Here is a 23,401-nt window from a genome sequence, read left to right as displayed (position 1 = left end):
CTGGAGGGAGAGCGTGTTCTCTGCAGAATTCCTCGGAACTCGGGGCAGGTTCAATGTTATGCTGTTCAAATCCGTATTATAATAAAGGTCAAGCCTCATTTTAATGCCATGAGCAGGTGGTGATGTCCACACCGTGCTCCACACACAGCAGGTCACTCATTAACAGCCCGGCACCCCTCAGCCCTGTGCTAACAAGCCCAGCCTGGAGCATTAACCGTGTCTGGAACAGCTTTTCAAGCACGTGCCTCACAAACTGTACATGAAATATCTCAGTGTGCAGTGCTTCATCTGAGACAAAAAAAAAAAAAAAAAAAAAAAAAAAAAAAAAAAAAAAAAAAAAAAAAAAAAAAAAAATTGCACTGGTGCCACCATTCAACATCGCTGAGTTAATTTGCTGTGGATTTTTTTAGCTGCAGAGACCATTTCCCCTCCTAACGTGCCTCAATGTGAGAAATAGTGCTGCAGCAGCTGAAACCTTAACACATAAATACAGATTGGTTTCCTTAAATATGTACTTAGGCTGTTTTCTAGACAATTAAACTTCTCAGAGGAAAGTATCAGCTGAAGAGAGCAAATATTTGAATGACATCCAGTGCAAAAAACGATGACTAACGGAACAGAACGGTGTCATTTCAGAGCTCTACTTTATAATCATCATTTTGAGCAGAGCAGGCAACAGTGCTACAAACCACAGGGTAGAAACCCAGCACTGCTGCCATCAGCTCCTGCTCCCCCACAGAGATTCTGCAGCCTTGTGTCGCTGACGAGTTTTTAATTCATTCTGCCCCTTCGAGAAAAGAACAACCCCAAACCAGAGTTTGTTACTACTGCAGGGTTTGTAGCCATGAATGCACCACTCCAAGGGTGGGGAAGCCCTGGGATGGAATTCCCAGAGCAGCTGTGGCTGCCCCGGGACCCCTGGTTGGACATTGGGGTTGGAGCAGCCTGGGACAGTGGGAGGTGTCCCTGCCATGGCAGGGGTGGCACTGGGTGGGATTTGAGGTTCCTTCCCACCCAAACCATTCCATGGACACTGCTCCAGCTCTTCCTGCACCTCTGTCCCGCTCTTTAGCTGGGTTTGGCTCACTCCCCATGGGGGATGAACCACTCCCCTCTCCTCCTGGGCCTCAGTGCTGTGTCAGAACAGACTCCCCCAGCTCTGGAGCTGCAGAGCAGCCCCAGCACCCCGCGGCTTTCCTCAGGGGAACGCGGCAGCCACACCAACCAGCCTCTGAGGGCAAATCCCAGGGAGTGCAGAACGTGCCACGAGACCTGTTCTGAGAGATTTGGCATCTTCAGAGGGCAGTGAGACAACCCCGAGGAGGATGGAGAACACCTGTGAGAGGAGGTTTGCTGGAGGGACAGAGCAGCAGTGAGGAGAGCTCCTGACCTGCCCCTCAATCTGGGAAAGGCTGGCTCACATCCTGCGGCACGTCTCTGCCTCAGACACACCCTGCAAGGCTGCTGGAGTTTCTCAGTGATGCCCAAGTGCTGCCTTCCAGGGGCTCAGCCCCTTTCCAGAGGCACCCATGGGTGGAACAGCCGGGGTTCAGCTGCCGGACGTTGGGCACTCAGGAATCACCCGGCTGAAGGGTCATTTCCCCTTCTCAGGGTCTCTATTAGGGTCCCATCCAAGAGCATCCTCCCCATGACCCTGGGACCTGACAGCCCAGCCCTGAGCCTGGTGTAAATCACTTTGGCCACGTCAAACTCCAAAGCCCCGGCAGGACGGTGCAAAGCCGAACAGGAACAGGAGCAGTTTGTGGTGCCCGGCTGCAAACTGCTTCAAGAGCCTTTAAAACATCCCTTCCATCCCCACCAGGTGAAGAATCCCTCACTCAGGCAGGCAGCACACTGCTCGTGCATAATTTAAGAGCCTCATCCAGTTTCCAGCAAGTCAGTGAGAAATCTCCTACAAACTTTAATGTCAGGTGAAAGGTGCCACGGGGAGCAGCTGGAGCTGGGGGCAGGAGGAGCCTGGCAAGGGCAGCTGAGCTACACATTTAAAGCAAAAAACACAATTAAACCAAACCATCCTATAGAGGAAACAGAAAAATTACTTCCAAGGACTACAGGTTTGTGTTCCAAGTGACTGAAGGGTTTTTTATGACATTGCAGGGCTTCAGGAGGGGAGCAGGGGCACAGCTGAGTGGGGATGCTCGGTGCAGGGATGCTGCTGGCACAGGACTGAGAATCTCCAGGCAATCTGTCAAAAAGGCAAAGACGTTTGCACCACGCAGATTGCACCAAACTCAACCTCAGCCATCAGGGTTTTGCTGCTTTTTCTTATCAAAAAAAAAAACCAAAAATCCCACACAAAACCAACCCAGTGACAAAGTAAAAAAAGAGCAAAAAGAAAACAAAACTAAGAAACTTTTTAATCCCAGTTAGAGCATTAATTTGAAGGAGGGGAATGAGGAGGAAGGGGACCAGAACAATTTCCTGGCACATTAAGTGGCTGTTTTCTGTCTCCCCACGGCGCTGCCCAGGCACTCAGGGCTGCCCCTGCACTCTCACATCCTGCCTTGAACTCCAGCGCTGGCCAGGGCTCAGCCAATTCCACACACCAGGCTTCCTGCAGAGCAGCCGGCTTTGATAGCACATCTTAAAGGCTCAAAAAAGGAGAAAATGCCACTTATGGCACTTTCCCTGCTCCTTGCTGAGGACACCAGCCCTGTTTCTCTGGCAGAGACTCTCGGGTTTTTAAGGACCACTGCCAGGCTGGAACTTTAATCATCTCAGACACATCTGTGGAGTAATCTCAGTGTAACTCCACACCTGCTTGAGCAAGTCAGCTCTCAGATCCCTCAAATATTTCACTACCTCCTTGGATCTGGGTTTCTCAGAAGCCTAAGGAAATCAAATCCTTCAGGAGCACGACAGCTTTGCCCTCCTCCAGCCTTTGCCTCGTGAGGCAGGAGGAGATGCTTGGCTTAATTCCACTTTTATACCATTCCATCCCACATCTCAGTTGTACAAGCTCGCAGCAGTGCTTGAAAAATTCCATCAAAGAAACAGTTACGCAGCGTTTCACGTATTAATTTGTGCATTAAAGGGGAAGATGAAACCCTTCTCGCTTGACTGAGAGCAAGGGAAGTTTATGCCACGCTAGCAGTTAACTACTCATTTCCAAAAGGAGCAACAAGTCCTCCCCAGCACCTCCCAGTGTATTTCCACCTCACAAATCCAACCCCAGGCACAGCTATCTCACCGAGCTCACTTTTGGGACGATACAGTGTTTTTAAAGATAAATGCATTTCAGGTAATCAGCTCCCCCCAGGATTCCTCAGCGAGCAGCTTCCTCCTTGCAGGAGAGCTCTCCCCAGCCAGGATTGCGAGGGGATGATCTGGAGCACTTCCAGACCCCCTGAGCTCCTCCACACCGGGCAGAAGCTCACCCAAGTGATCTCTGAGCACCTCTGCAAGGCCCTGGGGTAAGGACACAACTGGTGTGCAGAACGTCCGCACGGACTGCACGAGGCACTGAATATTTTGCTGGAAATTCCAGTTCACTGCACGTGTCTGAAGGGCTGGAAAAAGCAGGAGGCAGAGCAGGCCCTCCTGGACAGGTAAAAAGCAGCAAACAAGGGAGACATTCGCCAAGGGTAACACGGATTTTCTCGTCTTCCCAGAAAGAAAGGGGAATTTCAGCAAACAGCAGCCTGTGAATGTACCTGGAAATTGCATCCCCATCAGAAAGAAAATGACTTCAAAGCTTATTTCTTAAATACAGTGCAGATTTAGGTGTTGGCCGCATTTTTTTACTGTTGTACGCTATGGAGAGATTCCTGCAAACCATATTACGAGTGTTTACCCAGGTTTTATTGCTTAAAAATATGATTTAAACAAAAGCAACAGAGAAAATTGAAAGGTTATTGAAGACATCTGAGTCTTGAGTATTTGTTTGCTCACACAATTTCTGGCATACTTTCATTTTCTTAATTTTATTGAAAGTCCAGTAAACACATTTCAGGTAATAGCTTTTCCCATGGAATTACAGCTGTTCCTTCACTTCAAAAAACAGGACCTTTGGATATAATTTAAAACATTATTACCAGCATTCTCGTATTCATAATCAAAGTGATAACATTAAGATTTAAAATTTTCATTCTACTGTTTACTGGCTGTTCCACATGACTAATAACTTCTATTTTCTACACAAAGCACATCAACTCTGGGGCTCTTCATGCACCACGCTCAGCTTCAGCATCATGACTTCTTGAAAAGAAAAATGCTCAAAAAAAACCCCCCAACCCATCAATATTCCCACCAGGTGGATATTAAAGAAAAAAGAACTTTTTGAGACAGATTAGGAATCTTAATGAGCAGGAATAAATGTGTGTTGTTCATCCAGTTCTGCAAGGAACTGCCTAAAGCATCAAAACCATCTGACCCTCTAATGACAGGACATCTCACCCAGACCATTCCCAAATCCCAGCCCACCTCCCACGGCTACAGCAGCAATTCCTTCCACTTTGCAGAAAATGGGACAGAGCAGGGGGAAAGGGCTGGTTCAGTCCCTGTACAAAATGACACTAAAAAGCCACTTCACATATTCCAGCATCAGTCTTCCCCCCTGCACTCAGCATTTCCAAGTGGGAACTGCCCAGCTGGGAGGTTTTCACACTGCACTTTCCAAAGCAGCAGATCTGTGCTTCTACGAGCAGGAGCCCTCACTGAAGCAGGTTCTTCCCCGAGGTATAAATACATTTCCCTCTCCCAAATCCAGTTATGTAACAGGACACCAGCCAGCAGCATCATCAGCATTACTGACTTAACAGAGATCTCTGGGATGCTGAGACGGGAATTAATTATTCACAAACAAGTCCTCGTTAACTAAAGCCATTATTACCCACTTCCACTAGAGAGCTGGGGTTTAATAAGCGGTGGAAGCAACGCAAATGGAAAATTCCTCGGAGGCAGCTCAGCTCTGAGAGCTGCTCCCAGAGCCAGCCCCAGCTCCCCGCAGGACATAAGTGAAGGGAGGATTTCCCAAAGCCACCCCAGCGAGGCACTTCCACAACAAGGATTTCTCGCCCAGTGCAAAATCAGAAGGAGCTCTCTGCATTAAATCCGAAATACACCTCTGTGCCCTGAGCAGCCTGGCCCAGGGAAGGTGTTCTGCCCTGGGAGGTGAGCTTTGACCCCAACCCAGTCTGGGTTTATGACTCAGGAAACTGTTCCTCAGAGAGAAATGCTTATTTAATGATTTCTGAATGCCAGCAGTTAGTATTCATTCCAAATCTCCAAAATCTCACAGCTGCCCGCTTCCAATGTTGTTGTTATTAATTAGCAGCTATCACACAGCAGCCGGGGAAACGGGGGCAGATTCCAGTGCTGGATAAGCCCCTTGCCGTGGCACAGAGAGCCAGCATTGTTTCATTATTCATCAGAAGGCACTGAGGAACACAGGGTGTGATATTTGATCAAGCAGCAAGCTTCTAAAAATATTTTCAGTTCTATTTATTGGGAACTTGCTTCTATTTTTTTCCTTTGCATAAAGCGCTTGCATGGCGAGGTGCAACACAAGCCTGCAGCCGGTGTCATAAACATGCCAAGGAGGAAGAAAACGCTCAGAAAAATCATTTACGTGGCAGAAATCCCACAACATTTAACAGGGAAAGGAACTCTTTATCCAAACACATTCCCTGGGAAAAGAAGAAAGTGAGATTCCCTGCCCCATCTGTGCCCACCACAACCCTCAGCGATGCTCTCCCTTCCCACGGCCCACCCCCAGCAAAAGGATGGAATTAAGGACTGCAGGACCATGGGATATCCTGGAAAGGACCCACAAGGATCCCTGAGTCCAGCTCCCGGCCCATCCCAAGAAGCCCAGCACTATTTAGGACACTGGTTCAATTTGAGGATAAACTTAAGCCACGATTTCCTCCCAGCAGGTCAATACAGGCTCTGCACAGCCCGGGCTGAGCCCAGCACAAAGCAGCACTTGGAAAATGGGAGCTGGCCAGTGAAAGGGACTGCACTCACTTCCTGAGGTCTTTTGATCTAATTAGGAGTCTGAAGAGCCACCGTTGTGTGTTTTGTGACAGCGCTTTGGGGTGCCAGTTAGTGAAGGCAGCACACAGGAGAAACTGATTCCCGAGCAAAGTCACCGCTGACGGCGTGGAAAAGAAGAGGAAAGGAGATGGAAAATTTGCATCTCTGGCCTTAAGTAAGACCAGAAGGAAATGAGGCAGTGATTGGGATAGATCTGTTATCTGCCAGCAGCTCTTACAGACCCCTGAGACAGGTTTCTGAAGTCCCCAGAGCAGCATTAGCGCAGGAACTTGAGCCAAGGCAGAGAAGAAGGAGGGCTTGCATCCTACTCCAGCTCGTTTCCCAGAATGAACAGAAAGCCCAGCACAATACTGGTGATAAATCATTCTGCTGTACCCCCAAATCACCCCTGCTTCCCCAAAACCTCCACAGTCACCCCAGGGGAACTCACAGTGAGCAGCCAGGAGTGCTTTTAACGCAAGAGTCCCAAAAGGCAGAGCTGACAAAACCTGATCAACAAACCCCAGATGTGCTGGGTGTTTCTAATAACAAACCATCAGAAAAATCAGAGACCATTTCAGACACAGGGAGGAGCAGTCAGGGCAGGTTTTCAGCCTGCGCATCCAGATGATCCCTCCTAACTAACCACAGCAACAGGGACTGAAACGGGACAACCAGCTCCCAGCCAAGGCACAGCAAGGGAGAAGAGGCATTTTATAAAATGCTATTACAATTCAGCAATAAATAGACATTATTCTATTATCTACTAACATCGAGAACTTACTTAACGTATGTTCAGCATATCTAACCCAGCTAAAGCTGGACACTCCTAGGTATTCATATGATGATCCCAGGGATTTATCTTTTGAAGATATTTTCTTAGGGGCCTACAAATCCCTTCATTTGTAGGCTCAGGCCACCTCCCCTCTTGGCTGCAGACACCCAGAGGTGCTTGCTGCCTGCAAGTGGCCAGCTGAGCCTCCACAGACACTTGGAAGATGCTTAATTTTTACTCCATGTTTACATCTAATGAGAAACAGGGAGCAAGAATAAGACACTTCAAAGAAATAAATCCTGGCTTGGTTCATAGCCAGTTTCTGAAGTTGTTTCTACGTTTAAGGCACACGAAGTGGCAGTGAATGCATTTTTGCTGCACAGTGCCTTGCTAGGAGTGAGGAACATCCATTATGGAACTATAAAAAGCAGCAATGGCAAACTCTGCTGTGTTTATCTCGTCACTTGACCTATCAAAATACCCACTTAGTATCAGCAAAGCAGACAAAAGTGTGCACAACAGCAGAATTTTGCTCTGTGTTAGGAACACTTGCCCTTATTTCAATGGCAAGTCCCACGAACAGCAAGGACTCCTCAGTGTGTGCCCTTTTGGAGTGTGTGACACCGCAGCGCTTCCTCCCCGCAAGGAGAGGGAAGGTGAGGTGTGGATGGGATTTAAGTGCAGTTCAGTAAATATTTGGCAACAGGCCGCTGTTCCTGATGCATTAAACATCCCCACTTCACACCACAGCTCCTCGGAGACTGTTTGGTCAGGGCTGTCGAGGGACACACTTTGGAAGGGAATTCCTAACGAGCAACTGCATTCCAGCCTTCACATCCATCTGCTTTCATTAACCTTACAAGAGAGATGATTTATTCATCATAAAGATATTAAAATGCACTAAAGCCTTCACTCATCTCGAGGTATTTGTCATTGTTTTGTACAGAAAACGGCACTTAGGAGGCTGTTTGAAGTCACAGTCACTTCTCTTTAATTACAGTTTACAGTTAATTGGCTCCCAGGGGAGAGACTCAAAGGGACTGTGGCTGAACCAGGGCTTTGAGGGGCCCCAGGTCTCACCCCAACAGCTGACAGGTGAAATCCCCCTTTTCCTCAGCCCTTCCCTTGTGCTTGGATACCTGCAGCCCTGAGCAGAGCCCAGAGCTGGGTCACAGCCCCAGTGCTCTCACACAGCCCCCTGTCCTCAGGAGTCCCAGGACGGAACTCCTGGTTAAGATCCGGCAAGATGAGTTAAAGCCAGCTGAGCAAAACTTTGAATCACAGAGTGCCCTGAGTCAGGAGGGACCTCAAAGCTCATTTTGTCCCACGGCAGGGACACCTCCCACTGCCCCAGGCTGTCCCCAATGTCCAGCCTGGCTTTGGCCACTGCCAGGGACCCAGGGGCAGCCACAGCTGCTCTGGGCACCCTGTGCCAGGGCCTCAACACCCTCCAGGGAACAATTCCTGCCCAAAATCCCATCTAAATCTCCCCCCTTTCAGCTTAAAGCCATCCCTCCTTGTCCTAACCGTGGTCCACAGTGTGACTGAGCTGGAAGTTACCCGAGGTAACTTTGTTATCAGTAGCCATCAATGCCCAGTTTATCATTTCCTGCCAATTTGTTTTTTTCTAAGCATTTTTCCATCTTCCCACCATGGACACCCTGCACTATTTCACGCTCTGCTTACCCCTGTAAGTACAGGCATCTCTCATTATCCTAGAGATCGAGGGAATGGAATGCTGATAGTCCGTGCTATCTTCTTTCCAAATATTGGCCCAGTAAAATGCCTCTTCTGGAGACATAGTTCAAAAATCCTGTCCATTTAATGCACACACACACGCTCACAAAATCAATGTTCACATTTTCTTCCTGATTTAAAGCATTTACTGTTTTGTCCAATCAGTTTTTCTGCTTGCTACGGCCTCAGTTTAATCGCTGGGTTAAGTTATTGATCAATCAGCTGAATCACTGATATTTTACAGCACAGGACCCTCCAACAGGATATTCCCAGCACTCCAGGGCAGAGCAAATCTTCAAGTGACTCGTTAATAGCTTTTTGGATTCAGCTGTGACTTCAGGGACAGAGAAAAAATAAATTGGAGAGAATATTGGAATTCTTGCCCCGTTGCTTTTCTGGTGGAGCTGTGAACAGTTTATCCTCCCCTGCCCTTCACACTGCTCTGCCACCTCTTTCATCCCCAGTTTGCAACCCCACGCTCTCTAACCTACCAAGGCCCAGAGGATATGGAAAAATCTTTTGAGATTACTGGCAGTTCTGTGGCTTTGAAGCAATCACACTTGGGAAGAGCGGAGAGGAAGGGCTACAAACACCTGTCTTAAAATCCCTGTCCTAAAAATCAGCTCCACTCTCCCCAGTGGAGAACAGCCTGTTCATCCAACATGCCCCAAGCAACAAGGAGCTTCAAGATACTGTCCCAACTATGGTGCTAAAGCTTTTTTCCTAATTAAAGAAACCCAGAAACAAAAAGCACAAGTCTGTCTTAACAGATCTCCAGGGAGAATCTTTCCCTGACACTGTGCTCGCACCTCCAGGGAGCTGCAGGAACAAAAACCCCAAATAACTGGTACTCCCAGCTATTATCCCAGCTAATACTGCTGCTTTTCTACCCTTCAAGGTGGCACAAGGCATTTTTAATCCAGAGCCATCCACATGAATCACCCTACAACCCCAAGCAGGTCATTCCAACTCCATTACTGGCACCCCAAGATCTTCCTTAAGATTTTTGCCATAATAAAGACACAGAAAACCAATTTCTTGGGCTTTTTTTTTTTTTCCTCTTTCCATTTCTTTCACTTTCAGAATCAATACTTTCTCTCAACAGCTGTTAAAAGTGTGAGTGCTGAGCTCTATCTGCCTGTGAGGTGGTTCTCTTGCACAGAGCATTTCTGAGTGTTTGGCTGGTGGTTCCTGTCAGTGCTGCTCACATTTGCAAGTGCTTACATGCAAGGCAAAGTGAACAAAGCCCAACAGAAAAACCATTCTGTTTTCAGGGGAAATTACTGAGTAAGGTGGTACAACAACACTTTAAAGAAATATTCTAAATCTGGAAACCTAAAAATACCTCTCTGCTCTAAAAAGGACCGTTCCTCTCCTGGTGTTCCACCACATCACACCATCTCTCAACACCTCAATCTTTATCTGGATTTTTACCAGCAGTTCATTTAAGCATCCCTTAAGTGCACGTTAAGTTTTAATGTGAAAGGTGTCGTGTGCTCACAGTGACCAAAGGGTAAGAGCTCCACAACTCCATTTTTCAAACTTGTACCTCCCCAAAAATGAGCATAAGTGACAAGCTTCTGTTTCCTAACAAGAACTGTTTACAGCTGCACGGGATCCATGTGGCTTGGACAGATGTTTGACCTTCATCACACAGGCAGGAGTCCATTTGCTTCTCTAATGCCACGGGAAAACAAAGATGCTCCAGCCAGAGATCCCATGGCACTTGGGGAATTTACAGAAGGAGGATGAGTTGAACTGGAAATAGCCCATGGGTGTCAGTGCTGACTGCCCACTGCTTAGTTCTCACGTTTAAGAGGAAATTTCCTGCCCGTCACACTCTGCACTACTGTTAGGAGAAAGGAGGACAAAGCAAGAGCTCAGAAATTAAAACTCCTCTTTTGCAGGTCTGGTTAAGGGCACTTATTTTCTACTTGCATAATTTTATTCCCTAATATTGCCCACTTGCAGCTGGCACTGAGAACAGACAGTTTCAGGAACCACGTTGTCCTTTCTGAATAAAGAACCAGTAATTAATTTACAGTCTTATTGTACCTTTCCACCCTCCTTCCATTGTTAATTATCCACTGCCTAATAGCCTCCTACATCCTTTCAAGGAGTAGATCTCAATTTTGCCACTGGCTAAGTGCAAAAAAAATATTAAGGAATAATCAGCTTTTATGGTTCTCATCTAATCCTACACCTTTAGGACTGACCTGTTCTGGGTGAGAAACAGCGCCAGGATGTTTGGCCTGCGAGTGATAATTAAAAAGCTCATTACTGAACCCCGTAAATGACCTCCATAAAAGCCTCAGCCTGGGAGTGGAGGGCAGTGCTGGGGAGGACAGGTGCCCTCGTAGGAGCACCTCCCATTTAATTGTGTAAATGAGGAAACGGATCCCACCCAACCCTATGGTGTGGGCTGTGGGATTTGGGAGGTTGTTTCAGGCTGTGGGTTCAATGTACATCAGAACTGGGGTCACTCTTGGAGGGCACTCACTGAGCAAAGTGCTCAGGGCTCAGCAGCACCAACACTAAATCACAGCTGGGAAATCTCTGCCTTCAAACACTGCCATCCAAGAGGCTGAGGGTGGAAAGGACAATCCTGCACCTCCTACACCGGGTCTGTAATTCTGTCAACAACCTCTCCAAAGGACAGGCACAGTGAGGTGAGGTGAACAGTAACCCTCGAGCTTTTCCTCTGCCGTGCTCAGCACAGGTTGACACTGCTTCTACTACAGAATGAATTCAAATTAAAAGGAAAGAAAAATATGTTCAAGCTCCCACTCTTTTTGCCTACACAGTTCCACTAACAAACACATACATTTGTCTGCATCCGCTGTGGAGCTGAGACAGGAAATTAGAAGAATTTTAATTTTTTTCTGTGTGATTAAGATACATGGAGTAATATGAATTCAAATGCCTTAAGAATTCTCAAAAACTTTAAATACTTAAGTCATTACCTATATTTAACATAAAACAGACCACTTCTCACAAGGACTTAAGTCAACTATTTCTTATGAATCTGGATTAAGAAAAGTGATTTCTTTGCCTTTTAAATAAAGGTGAATCTCCAAAAGAGATTTATTTAGACTATAGGGAGCTCTATTTGTGTTCTCAGTTTTAAGTGCCCTCTGCCTGGCTCCTCCTCAGCATCCCAAAGCAATCCACGCGGTACTTCCCATCCCTGCAATGTGCACACCCCCCAGTGATGACAGCTTTTCCCAGGTACCCTCCTGTGTTTCTGCAAGGTCTGTCAGCCAGGCAGCTAAATGGTTCTGATACCCACATCCAGCAGCACCAACTAGCTCACAACTCAATTACATGTGGAAGTGCAGCACATTTTAGAGCCACAGGTTCACCAATTCCATTGCAGTGCACAGCCACAGTCCCTGAGAGACAAAGGCACAGTCAAAGCAAGGCTCAGACACCCCCCTGTCATTTCCTGGGTGCTCTGGGTGACCCTGCCTCTGAAAGGCTGCTGTCCCCTCTGCCGTGCCACACGACGGGCAGGAGATGATTTACCAGCAGCTCCTTCCAAAGCCAACGGCAGCAGAAAGAGATAATGACAAAAAAATCAAGAGCTGGAGCAGCCCAGGCAAGCCAGGCTTATCTCAGTACACTCTGAGCACATAATAAATGACAATGGGTGAGCTGCAACCCTCATCTTCTTTGCAGAGTGGAAACTTCCCTCAATTTATGCATCAAAGCAGAAGGGTTATGAGAAGGCCAGCGGCTGAAATGAATTCTTGCTGGATTTCTGATATTTGCTTGAGCACAAAGAGATGGGTTCTACCCAAAACAGAATAATGGGAAGTCGTCTTAATTCAGGCACATGATGGGTTTGCAGTGTCCAGAAGGGAAGGATGTGATTGATTTGAGTTCAAGGTTCATTTTAAACAAGCAATACGCTCCAATCTTTACCACTTCTAAGCTTTTAAACATCAAATTCACTTGGTACAATAAACAAAAATAAGTGAAGAAACTGAAAGCCTGAGGATACCCAGAGAACATTTGCTATCTGTGCTCTTGGAACACTTCAGAACGTGGCCCCTTGAGCATGGGATTCATCATTACTGCAGCAGGAGAAATAAAACTTGGCTAGGAGCAAGTCAGTTCCTCCTTATCTTCTACAGACTTGTTGTATAGTAAATGCACATAATATTTCGTGCAGCTCTATTAATTTTAGCTCAAATCTCTACTTTTGTGTACAGGTACTGCTTCTTGAATTAATATTCAGAGGAGGAAACCTTATTCCCCTGGTACAGTTAATTATAATAAATAAATTACAGGGGTATCCCAAGTAATGTGTTTGACTTAATCAACGAAAAGTTAATGAGGCCAAATTGATGCAGAAGTTAGGCAGGACTAAGCTGACAGGGATTTAAAGATCTGTTCAGCTCCTGAGACTGCAGGATCAATATGGGATTTGAGCAGTGAGGGCATCCACTGTGGAGACAAGGGAACAGCTTCACTCGCTGCTCCTCTCCAGAGAAGAGAGCTCAGGATGGGGCAAAGCAGGGAGGCACTAAAGGTTACAGCTTCCACTCAGGAAGTTTTGCCAAAGAACTCACAGTTTACAGCCATCACTGAGCTTTAATAACCAGGAATCTCCAGCAAAGCCTTTCACTTAAACACCCAGTTACCACAACATCGGCATCATCTGCAATCAACACAGTATTTGCCTGCTACAGTCACAAACGCAAACGAAGCTCTACCCTTGACTCCAAGTATTTATAATGCATTTGGCGGTAACCTGAAGTTTTCCTTTTTGTCTTTATGTTTCTGTTAACTGTTCTCAGCTTCCCCAACACACAGCCAGCCCACTTCATCTTCCTTTTATTGACAACTGCACTTCCTGGAACACTTCCAGAAGCATCATTAGAACAGCTCAGATAAGGAACTAGATACCTGAATCATGGTTAATTCCTAATCCAAGGATCATTCTTGAGTTTACATGGAGGCATAAAAAGATTAGCAAAGCAAAAAATAAACAAGGGCCTTGAAAGTTATCAGATGATTTTCACAGGTCTGTTTTTTTGCTGCATATTTTCCTGTCGGATGGAATTAATCTAACCATGACCACCTACATAAAGCAACGAGAGCAGGAAGAAAAGCTGGGGAAGTTCTGCCTTTTATTTAAGTTGTCAGCGTGCAGAACACTGCAGGAAAATTGCTTTAGCTCCCAGTCCTATCTATAAATGTCTGGTACATGAATTCTTTTCAGAGAAACAAATTATGTGCAAGGAAGCAGAGAGTTTTTTCCCCACCAGTGCATAGAGGCAACTCCTCACCAAAGTGCCCGTGTCCTACTCATGATCCCAGCAGTTTGCACATGGATTTCCAATAGCTGGTGCAGACGATTTTCAGTGTTCTGCAGAGAAAATGACGCTGCTTAATTCTGTTCCTGAAGTCAGGTTTTATTCCTGTCCTCACAGGGCTCTGTGAATAACACTGCATCTCCATTACAAGTAAAGAAATAAATAGAATAACTACTTGAGGGCTGTAAGAGATCTCCAGACCCTGCCCCTCTCTGGAACCCTGCCACAGCTGCAGTAGGGATGGAGTTGGACTCTGAGATCCTCGTGGGTCCCTCCCAGCCCAGGGTACCCTGCGATCCCAAGTGCTCCTGTTGGATTTGCTGTGTCCCAGCTCTGATTTCCAGGACTGAGACCCCTCAGGCAGCTGCAGGTGGCTGAAGGAGGGGGAAATGCACATTTCTCCTGGCCACAGCACAGACCAGGGGAAAAGCCCTCGAAGAACATCACAGAGCACGCAGAAAGTATAAAACACCCCACATTTCCCCTTTTTTATACTCCCATTCCAACCCCAAGGTGAATTCTAATAGAAAAGAACAAAAGCAACCCGAAGAGAACGGCAAAATAACGAAGGAAACTCAAACTATTTTATCTATTCCAAAGAGCAACCCTCTGGCGCCGCGGGCTCCCCGAATTGAGCTGTGCACACATGTTGCCCATTAGACAGCCTTATCTCACAGATAACCAGAGCAGCCCCTCCAAGAGCTGGGGATAAAAATGAGCTGCGCTGAATTAATGTGAAACCACTCACAAAGCTTTGTCTCCCTGAGACTGCAAACGCAACGAGCGCCGGCCCGCCGAGAGAATTCTATGGAGCACAATCAGCCCTCGGATCCATAAATTACAGCTGTCTGTTTCCAGTGGAAATAACTGTGGGCAAAACGCTTGCGTGTGCTGTTTTACCCACCTGGATGGCGCCCAGGATTTAGCGAGACTGGATTCTACTGCTCAGTAGGAAAAAAATCAGAATCGCAGCAATTCAGAAGTCAAAGTACCCACGTGACGCATTGCCCGATGCAAGAGCTTCGTCTGCTTGCGAACAGACACCTACCTGTGTTTACACAACTCCTGCCAAAAACAAATAAAAATCCCTTTCCCCCTTTAATGCACCCATTCGCGATGCTCGTGGACTTCCCTGAGGATGGAGTCTAAGGGAATGGCATTGAGAGGGGAAAATGGAGTTTGTGCAGGATATTTTTGTACAAAACACCGGCGCTGCTGCGGCTGGGACAGAATCATTTGCAGCACCTGAAGCCAGAGTCAGGAAACGTCATGATGAGCCTGAGGATTCTCAGTGAGAAATCCAGGAAAACCACAAATCCACGTGAAGAAGGACAGAATTATGGGCACCCTTTGGACACCACCAAGGCACAAACGCATCCCTCCTGCTCGCCAGCACATGCAGCAGGCAAGGCACTGGGACTGAGATAAAGAAATCGGGTTGGCTCTGTTTTATACAGTTTTGGAGGGGAAAAAAAGGATTTTTTAACATCGCATTACATCACATTTAACATTACTATTGCTGTTAAAGATGACAGAAGCAGTTCTGACAATTTGATGAATGTATTGCTGCCCTTTCAAGCTGAAATTCAGATTAAATCTTCATTATTTGAAAGCCACTGGAAGCTCCACAGCCATCTCAACTACCAGAAGCTGTTTCCATATGTTTTACTTCTGTTAGCAGCAATAAAACTAATTTAAACTAACATCAGGAGACTCATCAGATTCCACTCCACTGGAGAGGGTCAGCCTGACATTTATGTAACAATCTATTGGAGGAAAATTCGGGGGGTTTTAAAATTACTATCAAGTGATGATTTTGCACATTTTAAGGACTGGTGATAAAACCGTAGCAGAGTCATTACAGAATGATTAAATCCAGCCAGAAAAGGCCATTTTTACATATAGACACTGAGTCATTTAGATGGCACAGCAACACATTCCAACTTGAAAATTACTTTTCCAAGTCTCTCTGCGTTTAATTGTACTTTGCAGGTTCTCAGAGAGGAGGCTGAGTCACAAGCAGGTTCAAGCAGATTTTCCCAGAGTAAAACAAAACAAGAAGTTCCTGAAACTCTGCTTCCTGCTGGACTTTCTCTGCTGCTGCATCCCTGCAGTTTATCAGGGTTTGCTCCAGAGCCAATCCTCCCACCAGCACGGAATGAGGCGGATATTCCACAGCTCTCCCCTGCTCTAATGTCAATTAGACAATTATTTTTCCACTTAACCTAACGTGCACCTTTACAAGGGATCAGCTTTTCTGGGTGATCCTCTACAGACACAGCTCCACACATCCTCCATCTATCACAGACTGGGAGAAGAAAAACCCCACACTTTTCTTTTGCTTCAGCTAAATAACTTAGCTGATGTTTTCCCCATAATTAGTACTTCAGGTGCCTTTTATTTATTCTTCTTGTTTATAAATTAACCTTCAGCCTTTTCACTCTTTCTGGGTCTATTTCATAGCTCTTCCTAGGACACCACATCTTTTTGGCAAGAGCCTTGGCACCTCTCAGTTCAGGAGCCATGAAAACCTCTCCTTTTACGCAGTTTTGTTACAGCTTCCTTCGTTTTGCACCGCTTTTTTCCCTTTAAAAGCACACAGCTAGGAAGGAACAACTGGAAAGAAACAAAAACCCCAAAGGTGTTGGTTTTGGGCAGGTTTCAGTGGTTTGCCCATCAGAGCTGCTCCCTGAACCCCTCTGCACCTCGCACTGCGCTCAAACCCTTCACTCTGGTGATTTTTAAACACACAGGGGAAAGGAACATCTGCTCCTAAACTTTGAGCCAATCCCTGCAAACTTCGACAGGATATGCTGCACACAGACGTCTTCATCTCGGCTGTCACGTCACGCCACTAAATATCAACATGCCTTGTAAAACAAATTGCATTTTCTCCTGGAAATATGTGAACAAAGACAGCTAATTAAAGCAGCCCGTCACGCTGACAGCTCCACATTGTACGTGCCTATTGCACCTCAGAATGCAAAGTGTTCAAAGCAATCTCCCCATTTTAATAGATTTAACAAACACCTCGCCTTGGAAATTACCTGGCATGTGCCAGAGGGAAACCAAAGCGAGTTTATTACAGTACAACTCTACTATAAGCAGAAAGAGTTTTAAGGGCTCGTACGACAGGATAATTCACTACTTTTTGTCACAATGAGGAAGCCAAATTAAAGAACTAAAGTCAAGCTGATTTTTGGTTGTTTTAATGCATTATTTGGAATCGCATTGCTTTGCTGTGCCAACCTTGTCCCTGCGCACATCCTGTGTTTTCTGCATTTCACAGCACTATAAAACATCTTGTGGATGCAATTTCCTCGTTACAAGCAGCTATAAAGCCGCTGAAAACAAATCCACCAGGGCAACATCCTGAGCAACAGCGTAAAACTCCAGGCATCGCTTGCATGGGGTATTCCATTCCAGCGTGAAAAACTCCAGCTACTCCCAAGCAATCCCTGGGGCTGGAGTGTGACTGCACCCACCCAGACACTCCAAAGCAATCCCTGGGGCAGGAATGTGACTGCACCCATCCAGCCACTCCCAAGCAATCCCTGGGGCTGGAGTGTGACTGCACCCACCCAGCCACTCCCAAGCAATCCCTGGGGCTGGAGTGTGACTGCACCCACCCAGCCACTCCCAAGCAATCCCTGGGGCTGGAGTGTGACTGCACCCACCCAGCCACTCCAAAGCAATCCCTGGGGCAGGAGTGTGACTGCACCCACCCAGCTACTCCAAAGCAACCCCAGGGGCAGGAGTGTGACTGCACCCACCCAGCTGGGAGAGACCCACAGCTCTGGCTGCACCTCAGTTTGTTTGCAGGGATCCTTTTACCTCCAGTGGCATGGCCGAGACTCAGCCGACCCTAACCAATGTCATTTTCATTTACTGACCACAAACACAAACCCCTCTACCTTCACCCCTCCCAGTGTCCGTGCAGCTAACACAGAGACAGGACATTTTATCCCCTCCTTCTCACCTGTCCATGGCCCCTTACACCCCTGGATCTCATGGAACCATGTGGCAGGCCAGCATTTGGATCTGCTGCTACTCTGTGAAGCAGGAGCAAGCAGCTCTTCAGAGATCAGGCACTATTCCTCAGACTGCCCTGACTGTTTCATTTGAGAGAATTACAGCTCACCCTCACTTGCCAGAAAGAAAGGAAAACAGCAGGAAGCAAATTAACCACGACATAAAGACGCTGCCTAAACCCAGAGCACAGGGAGTTTTTGCCCAGGACAAGACCACAGCTGACCAGGATGCTGTGCAGGCAGAAACACATCCTCAGTGACATTTCACACCTCAGAGAAAATGCAGATTAAGAGGGAGGATAGAGAATTTACACTGAAAAAGCGTTTCAGGAGTGTGGCTCTGCCTGCTCCTGCACCAGCCTGGTTAAAATCAGGCTGTCAGAGAAGCCTGGAGCAGCCCTGGAGCAGCTCAAGCTCCCACTGAATAACAGAATGAATTCCCTGGACCCCTGACTGTTACAGAAAAGCACCAGAACTTTCCATTCTTCTTTCATCAGCACTGCCCCAGTGCCAGCACAGGGGCACTGACTGGGCTTTGGAAATGCACCTCAAAGCCTGCTGCCAGTTTTGTTGGGCAAGGTGCAAAGAAGCCCACCTGGACCCTTCAGAACTTAAAGAACTACACAAAACTGCTTTTTTGGACTGCCTTAGCAGTGCAAGAGCATCCTCTACACTGTGTTTGACTCATACTCCTTTTGTTTAATAGTGTTCATTATTTTTGTCACTATTAAAACCTTCAATTTTACAAAGCACATCCAGAGAAGTTGTCTCGCTATTACTAAGCCACTCTGGGAAGTTGCAGGTCAGCCCTCAGACCTGATCCATCTCCACGTAGCTTTATTACGCTCCAGGCACGTGTACAACTGCACCACTCCTCCATGGGAGCAGGCAAATCCCACAGGAGGCTCAGGGACAAGCAAGAGCCATCACCGGGGCTGAAACATCACCCTGCTGCTGGAGATCCACGCGCCAGGGGCATCACTTTAACCTGCCACAGCTGACCAGCACACTGGCAACTCTGCTGGGAGCTGAAAACCCCAGGAATGAACATGGGGTGAACGCAGGGATGCCCACAGACACCCCAGTGCAGCCCTGGGATTTGATCCAGTCCAGTTGCTGTGCGTTAGACAGATTCCCAGCTCGCCCTGCACAGCCTCGAGCTCGGGTCCACACCCCCGTGATCCTGAACTCTCTTGTGAGACAAAAGCATCTCAGAGGATCTTTAATCCTTCCCTAGAGACTCCTGGTTTTCTGGTACCTGAGTGTTCTGCAGCAGCTCACCTGTTCTTGGGGATAGCCTGCACACCTGTGGGTCAGAACCGGACTTTAATTCTGCGAGGGAAGGTGCTGCCTCTGCCTTGGGGTTTTACAATGAACAAACACAGAGGCACCGTCCTGACAGTGCCCAGCACACCCTGCAGGGCGTTGTGGTGACGCCACAGTCAAAATCATGAACCTTATTAGCACAGATCAACAGTCACACTGCTGGAGGATCAAGGCATCTGCTTAACGGCAGTGCTCTAATGAATACGGAACACTTTCAGATCCAAGGGTGGAATGCTCACATACAAACCCTACCAGCTCAACCCAGCCACATCTGCAGAGAGGTGGGAATAAAAACCACCCCTGAGTATAAAACACCAGGTGAGTAAGCTGGGAGTAAAGCATCTGATGATTACGTGAAATTCTGCGCGTTATCTGAACCTTCCAAGGGGAGAACGAGCATCGCAGCAATGAGTCAGTGAAGGCTCTCCCTGCCAGGTGAAGAGGAGGAGACAGCCAGAACAAGTCCATGGGCTTCCCCCCAGCACAGGTGCTGCCCCAAAGCTGGCAGGCAGCTGGCACAGGGCTGTGGGGCAGGAGCTTTAACTGGGAGCACCAGGAACCAACCAGAAATCTTCTGCAGTGATCCAAACTGGCTCCTCACTCTCAAACCACACCGGAGACAGAATTACCCAGTAACTGATCCAAGGGAGAGCCACCTTTACTCAAAACACCAATGGCATGCTAAGCACAACCAAAAATGCCCACATTTAAAAAAAGAAACAAACCTCTATTTCTATTTAATGCTTTAAAATAAAAGTATTTTCTTAGAACAAAGACATCAAGATGATGTGCACATACCTGAGGCTTCTTGAGCTGTCACCTTCAGACCTGTAAAGGAATACACAAATACTTAGGGCATGGTTATTTCCAGCATTTATAATGCAAAAGCTGTAAAAATAAATAATATTAATTATTTCCAGCATTTATAATTCAAAAGCTGTGTACCTTCTCAAGCATTCCCTCCCCCTGTACTTCAGGGAGTCTCTAGAGCTTGTTGTACTTTTTTTTTTGGCTAATAGGACTCTTAGAAAATAAACACATCTACTTCGGCTTCCAGGAAATCTATTAGAAGTTAAAACCCAGTAAACAGCTGAAGTCAGTAATTGCAATATTAAAATATTAAAAATATTAAACCTCTGAACCCTCAATAAAGAACTTCCTCAAACATGCACAGAGATTTATTTTCCATCCTTGCAACAGGAAAGCAACACTCTGACACTATTCTAGAAGCAGATTATTTTGTACATTTTAATTTTTGTCTTCATCTCTTCTTCACACTTTAGCTGAAAAAGTCACAGGCAAATAGGTCTGGAATCCAACACTCAGCCCCACCAGACACTCACAAAGGGCCAAGGTTGGCAAATAAAGGTAATTTAAAGTCTTTAAAACCTCTGGATTTCAGAAATGTGCAAAAAGGAGGGATAAGATGCACTGAGTTACAGAGGGGCAGGTTTAAGGTGAGATAATTTCATCAATCAAACTCGGAACCACGCCTCTCCTCTTTCCCCAGCATTTTTTACACAAAGAAACTTAATTCTGGATCGCTCACACTGAAAGGGATTTCACCTCCAAGCAGAAATGGGAACATAACATTCGAATTTCATCAGCCCACAAAAATCCAGGAGAAAACACAGAACCATCTGCCCGGTTCCTTTCCCCCCTCGCTCCCAAAGCTGCCTCCTCAAAGACAAGGGAAGAACAGGTACAAACGCAGGTGTTTAACACACACAGCAGCTTCCAAGCACTTTTCTAATCAGGGAGGTCCCACGAGGCTGAGCTCAGCCCCGCACCCCCAGGAGTAATGGAAAAATTAATGAAGGCAGCGTTTAAGTGCCACCCTCCCACACTCAGCAAATTCCACCTGGCAGAGCACACTCCTCAGCTGGGAAAGGTGCTCACGTCATCGCTCGTGCTTTCAGGTGCCCAAACACGGGAGACAGCTGCCTCGTTAATGTCCTCATCTCCTGATTTCCTCTGGGCTGGAATAACAAACTCACCCAAGGGGGAAAAGGTCCCCCAGCCCAAAGCGTTCCCGTGGCACTGGAAGTGGCAGCAGCCACCCCAGCCCGTCCTGCAGCTCATTTCCCCTCTCAGAGGGATTCAAGGGGTGTTCCCAGTGAGTGAGGGAGATCTCAGCTGATCAGCCCCCAGCCCAGCACAGCAAACAGGCACAGGGAGCCCACCACCCCTTCTCGATGTCCAGGATTCCCAGAAAAGCTGGGAAATCTCATCACTGCTAGATTTGCATTTTCAAGGGCGAGATTCACTCGAGTAAATTCCGAAGAGCTGCTCAGAGCCGGTCAATTTTGCTCAGGGAATGAGTAATTGATGAGCAAGGCTGAATGAACACCGTGCTGGAAGAACCCACTGCTTGTAGCCTGAGATGAAGCATTCGATTTTCTTTAAGCATTCTGTAAAAGGCAGGACTGGGGATCGATATTTAATGTTTCTGCTCACACGGGAAGCATGTGCTGGGCTCTGTGTTAGGTGTTTTTATTCCTTTTGGCCCAGACAAAATAAATGATACTGGCACTGCTGAGACAAGGAGAAAGGTGAAAAGGCTCCTGGCAGTATCTTACATTATTTATTTCAAGGTAAACCCTAAAGGAAAAAAAAAATAAGCCCACAAAACATAGAATATCTTCTGTGCTGTAGTACTTGGAACAGCACAGATTCCATTTAGATACCTGAGTTGTATCACTGATGAAATAAATGTCAGGAAACCTTCTCCAAGATTTCTCCTCTCAGCCCTGGATGGTTTCCAAGATTTCATTTTGAGTCGAACTAAATATTACGCTCCTAGTGAAGTACAAGTTTGTCTTCATCCTGACCCCAGGAATTTCATTCTCAGTAGGAAACACAGTGAAACAATCTCTTTTTGAGATTGTTATAGCCAAGAGAAGCAGAAATTACTTTCCTACCAGTAGTAACTACTGTAATTTCATTGCAAGCAGAGGTCAGGAGGAACAGGAACCATCATAACAAACCTTGAACCAAAAACCAAATGTAAAGAAAAACAAACAAAAAAGCCCAGTACCTGAGATTTGCAGGAGGCTGCCAACCAAAGTGAACATTAAAACCCTGAATTATTTTTGTTTAACTACATACTGCCACCACTGCCTGTCAGTCCACACCCAAAACATGGATATTTCAGAAAACAGCTCCACTCATGGTACCAAAATGATTTCTCTGTCACCACTATCCTCCCGTAAAAACCCCAAGAGGAGAACAACAAACCAACTATCCTGGCTGCCAGCTGCTGGCTGGGTTGGCAATTTTCCAACAAACCACCCTTGGTGGGAGATGTCAGCTCCGAAAAATTGGAAGCCACACACAGGAATAGCGCAATTCCAAAGACAACGCGGGGAAAAGCACGAGATGGAAAAGCCCTTGAGAGTGGGAATGTGAGGGGTTCCCGTTCCCAGGTCCCCTGTGCACCGAGGTGACAGCAGGACCTCAAAAACCCAGCAGCAGAGCTCCTTCAGCGGCTTCTCCTCGTTCCAAAGATTTTACCTCACAGCAGGAAACGTTCAATTCTCATTATTCCCCCCTAGAGCCATAATAAACAAGCTGAAAGTCCAGTGGCATCTGATTTGTTGTTTACACCTGAAGCTGCGCTTGGAAGTGGAACAGCAGAAGCTAAAGCTGCTTCCAAAGGCAGCTTGGGGACCAGCTCTGTTCTTGCTCATTAAGGCAATCATTTTCCAAATTAAACACTGCTCAGAACCATCAAGGTGCGTGACACGGACTGAGATACTCAACCACCCCTGCAACAACTCCTTGCTGAGCAGATGCTTTACTCAGGCACTGAGTTATGGCAATGTCCTGTAAAATCATACAGCAAGAAGTTTTAACACTCTGTCTGTCTGGGATTCCTGCTCAGGGGTGCAAGCCGTGGTACAAAACCAGCCAAAAGCAGAAGTGAAACCCTTCTGTAAGAACCCCCAAGTGGACAGGGCTTTAAATAGTTCGCAGAGCCACCCCTGTGGTAGGAATCCCACTCAGATCTCACCTCCTTGGAGCTGTCACTTCCATCAGAGTGAAAAGAACTGGGGAAAAGCCAAGGTTTCTAACAGCATGTCAAACATCCACTGAATAATCAGACTCCATCTGAAAGGCATCCTCTCACCAGCCACGAGAGCTGGGGTTACTGTAGGAGACTCTTAGAGCAGACAGCAACCACGTATTAAAGAGCGTTCTAATTCCATTTTTTA

The 23,401-nt window shown here is 46.8% G+C and overlaps 1 protein-coding gene across 3 annotated transcripts in view; it reads right to left on the bottom strand.

The window, feature by feature from the left end:
• IQSEC1 (IQ motif and Sec7 domain ArfGEF 1) overlaps positions 1-23,401 on the bottom strand; it is a 266,555-nt gene that overhangs the window by 200,205 nt on the left and 42,949 nt on the right. For all 3 annotated transcript variants that reach the window (XM_040076675.2, XM_058422297.1, XM_058422298.1), the window contains exon 2: positions 19,986-20,015. In XM_040076675.2, the coding sequence (XP_039932609.1) occupies positions 19,986-20,015 (30 nt within the window). The remainder of the gene's footprint in view (positions 1-19,985; positions 20,016-23,401) is intronic.

The sequence above is a fragment of the Hirundo rustica genome, chromosome 12 (assembly GCF_015227805.2).
Source record: "Hirundo rustica isolate bHirRus1 chromosome 12, bHirRus1.pri.v3, whole genome shotgun sequence".
In the NCBI taxonomy this organism is placed as follows: domain Eukaryota; kingdom Metazoa; phylum Chordata; class Aves; order Passeriformes; family Hirundinidae; genus Hirundo; species Hirundo rustica.
Note: the sequence above shows the minus strand (reverse complement) of the source record. Positions and strands in the feature narration are given on the sequence as shown.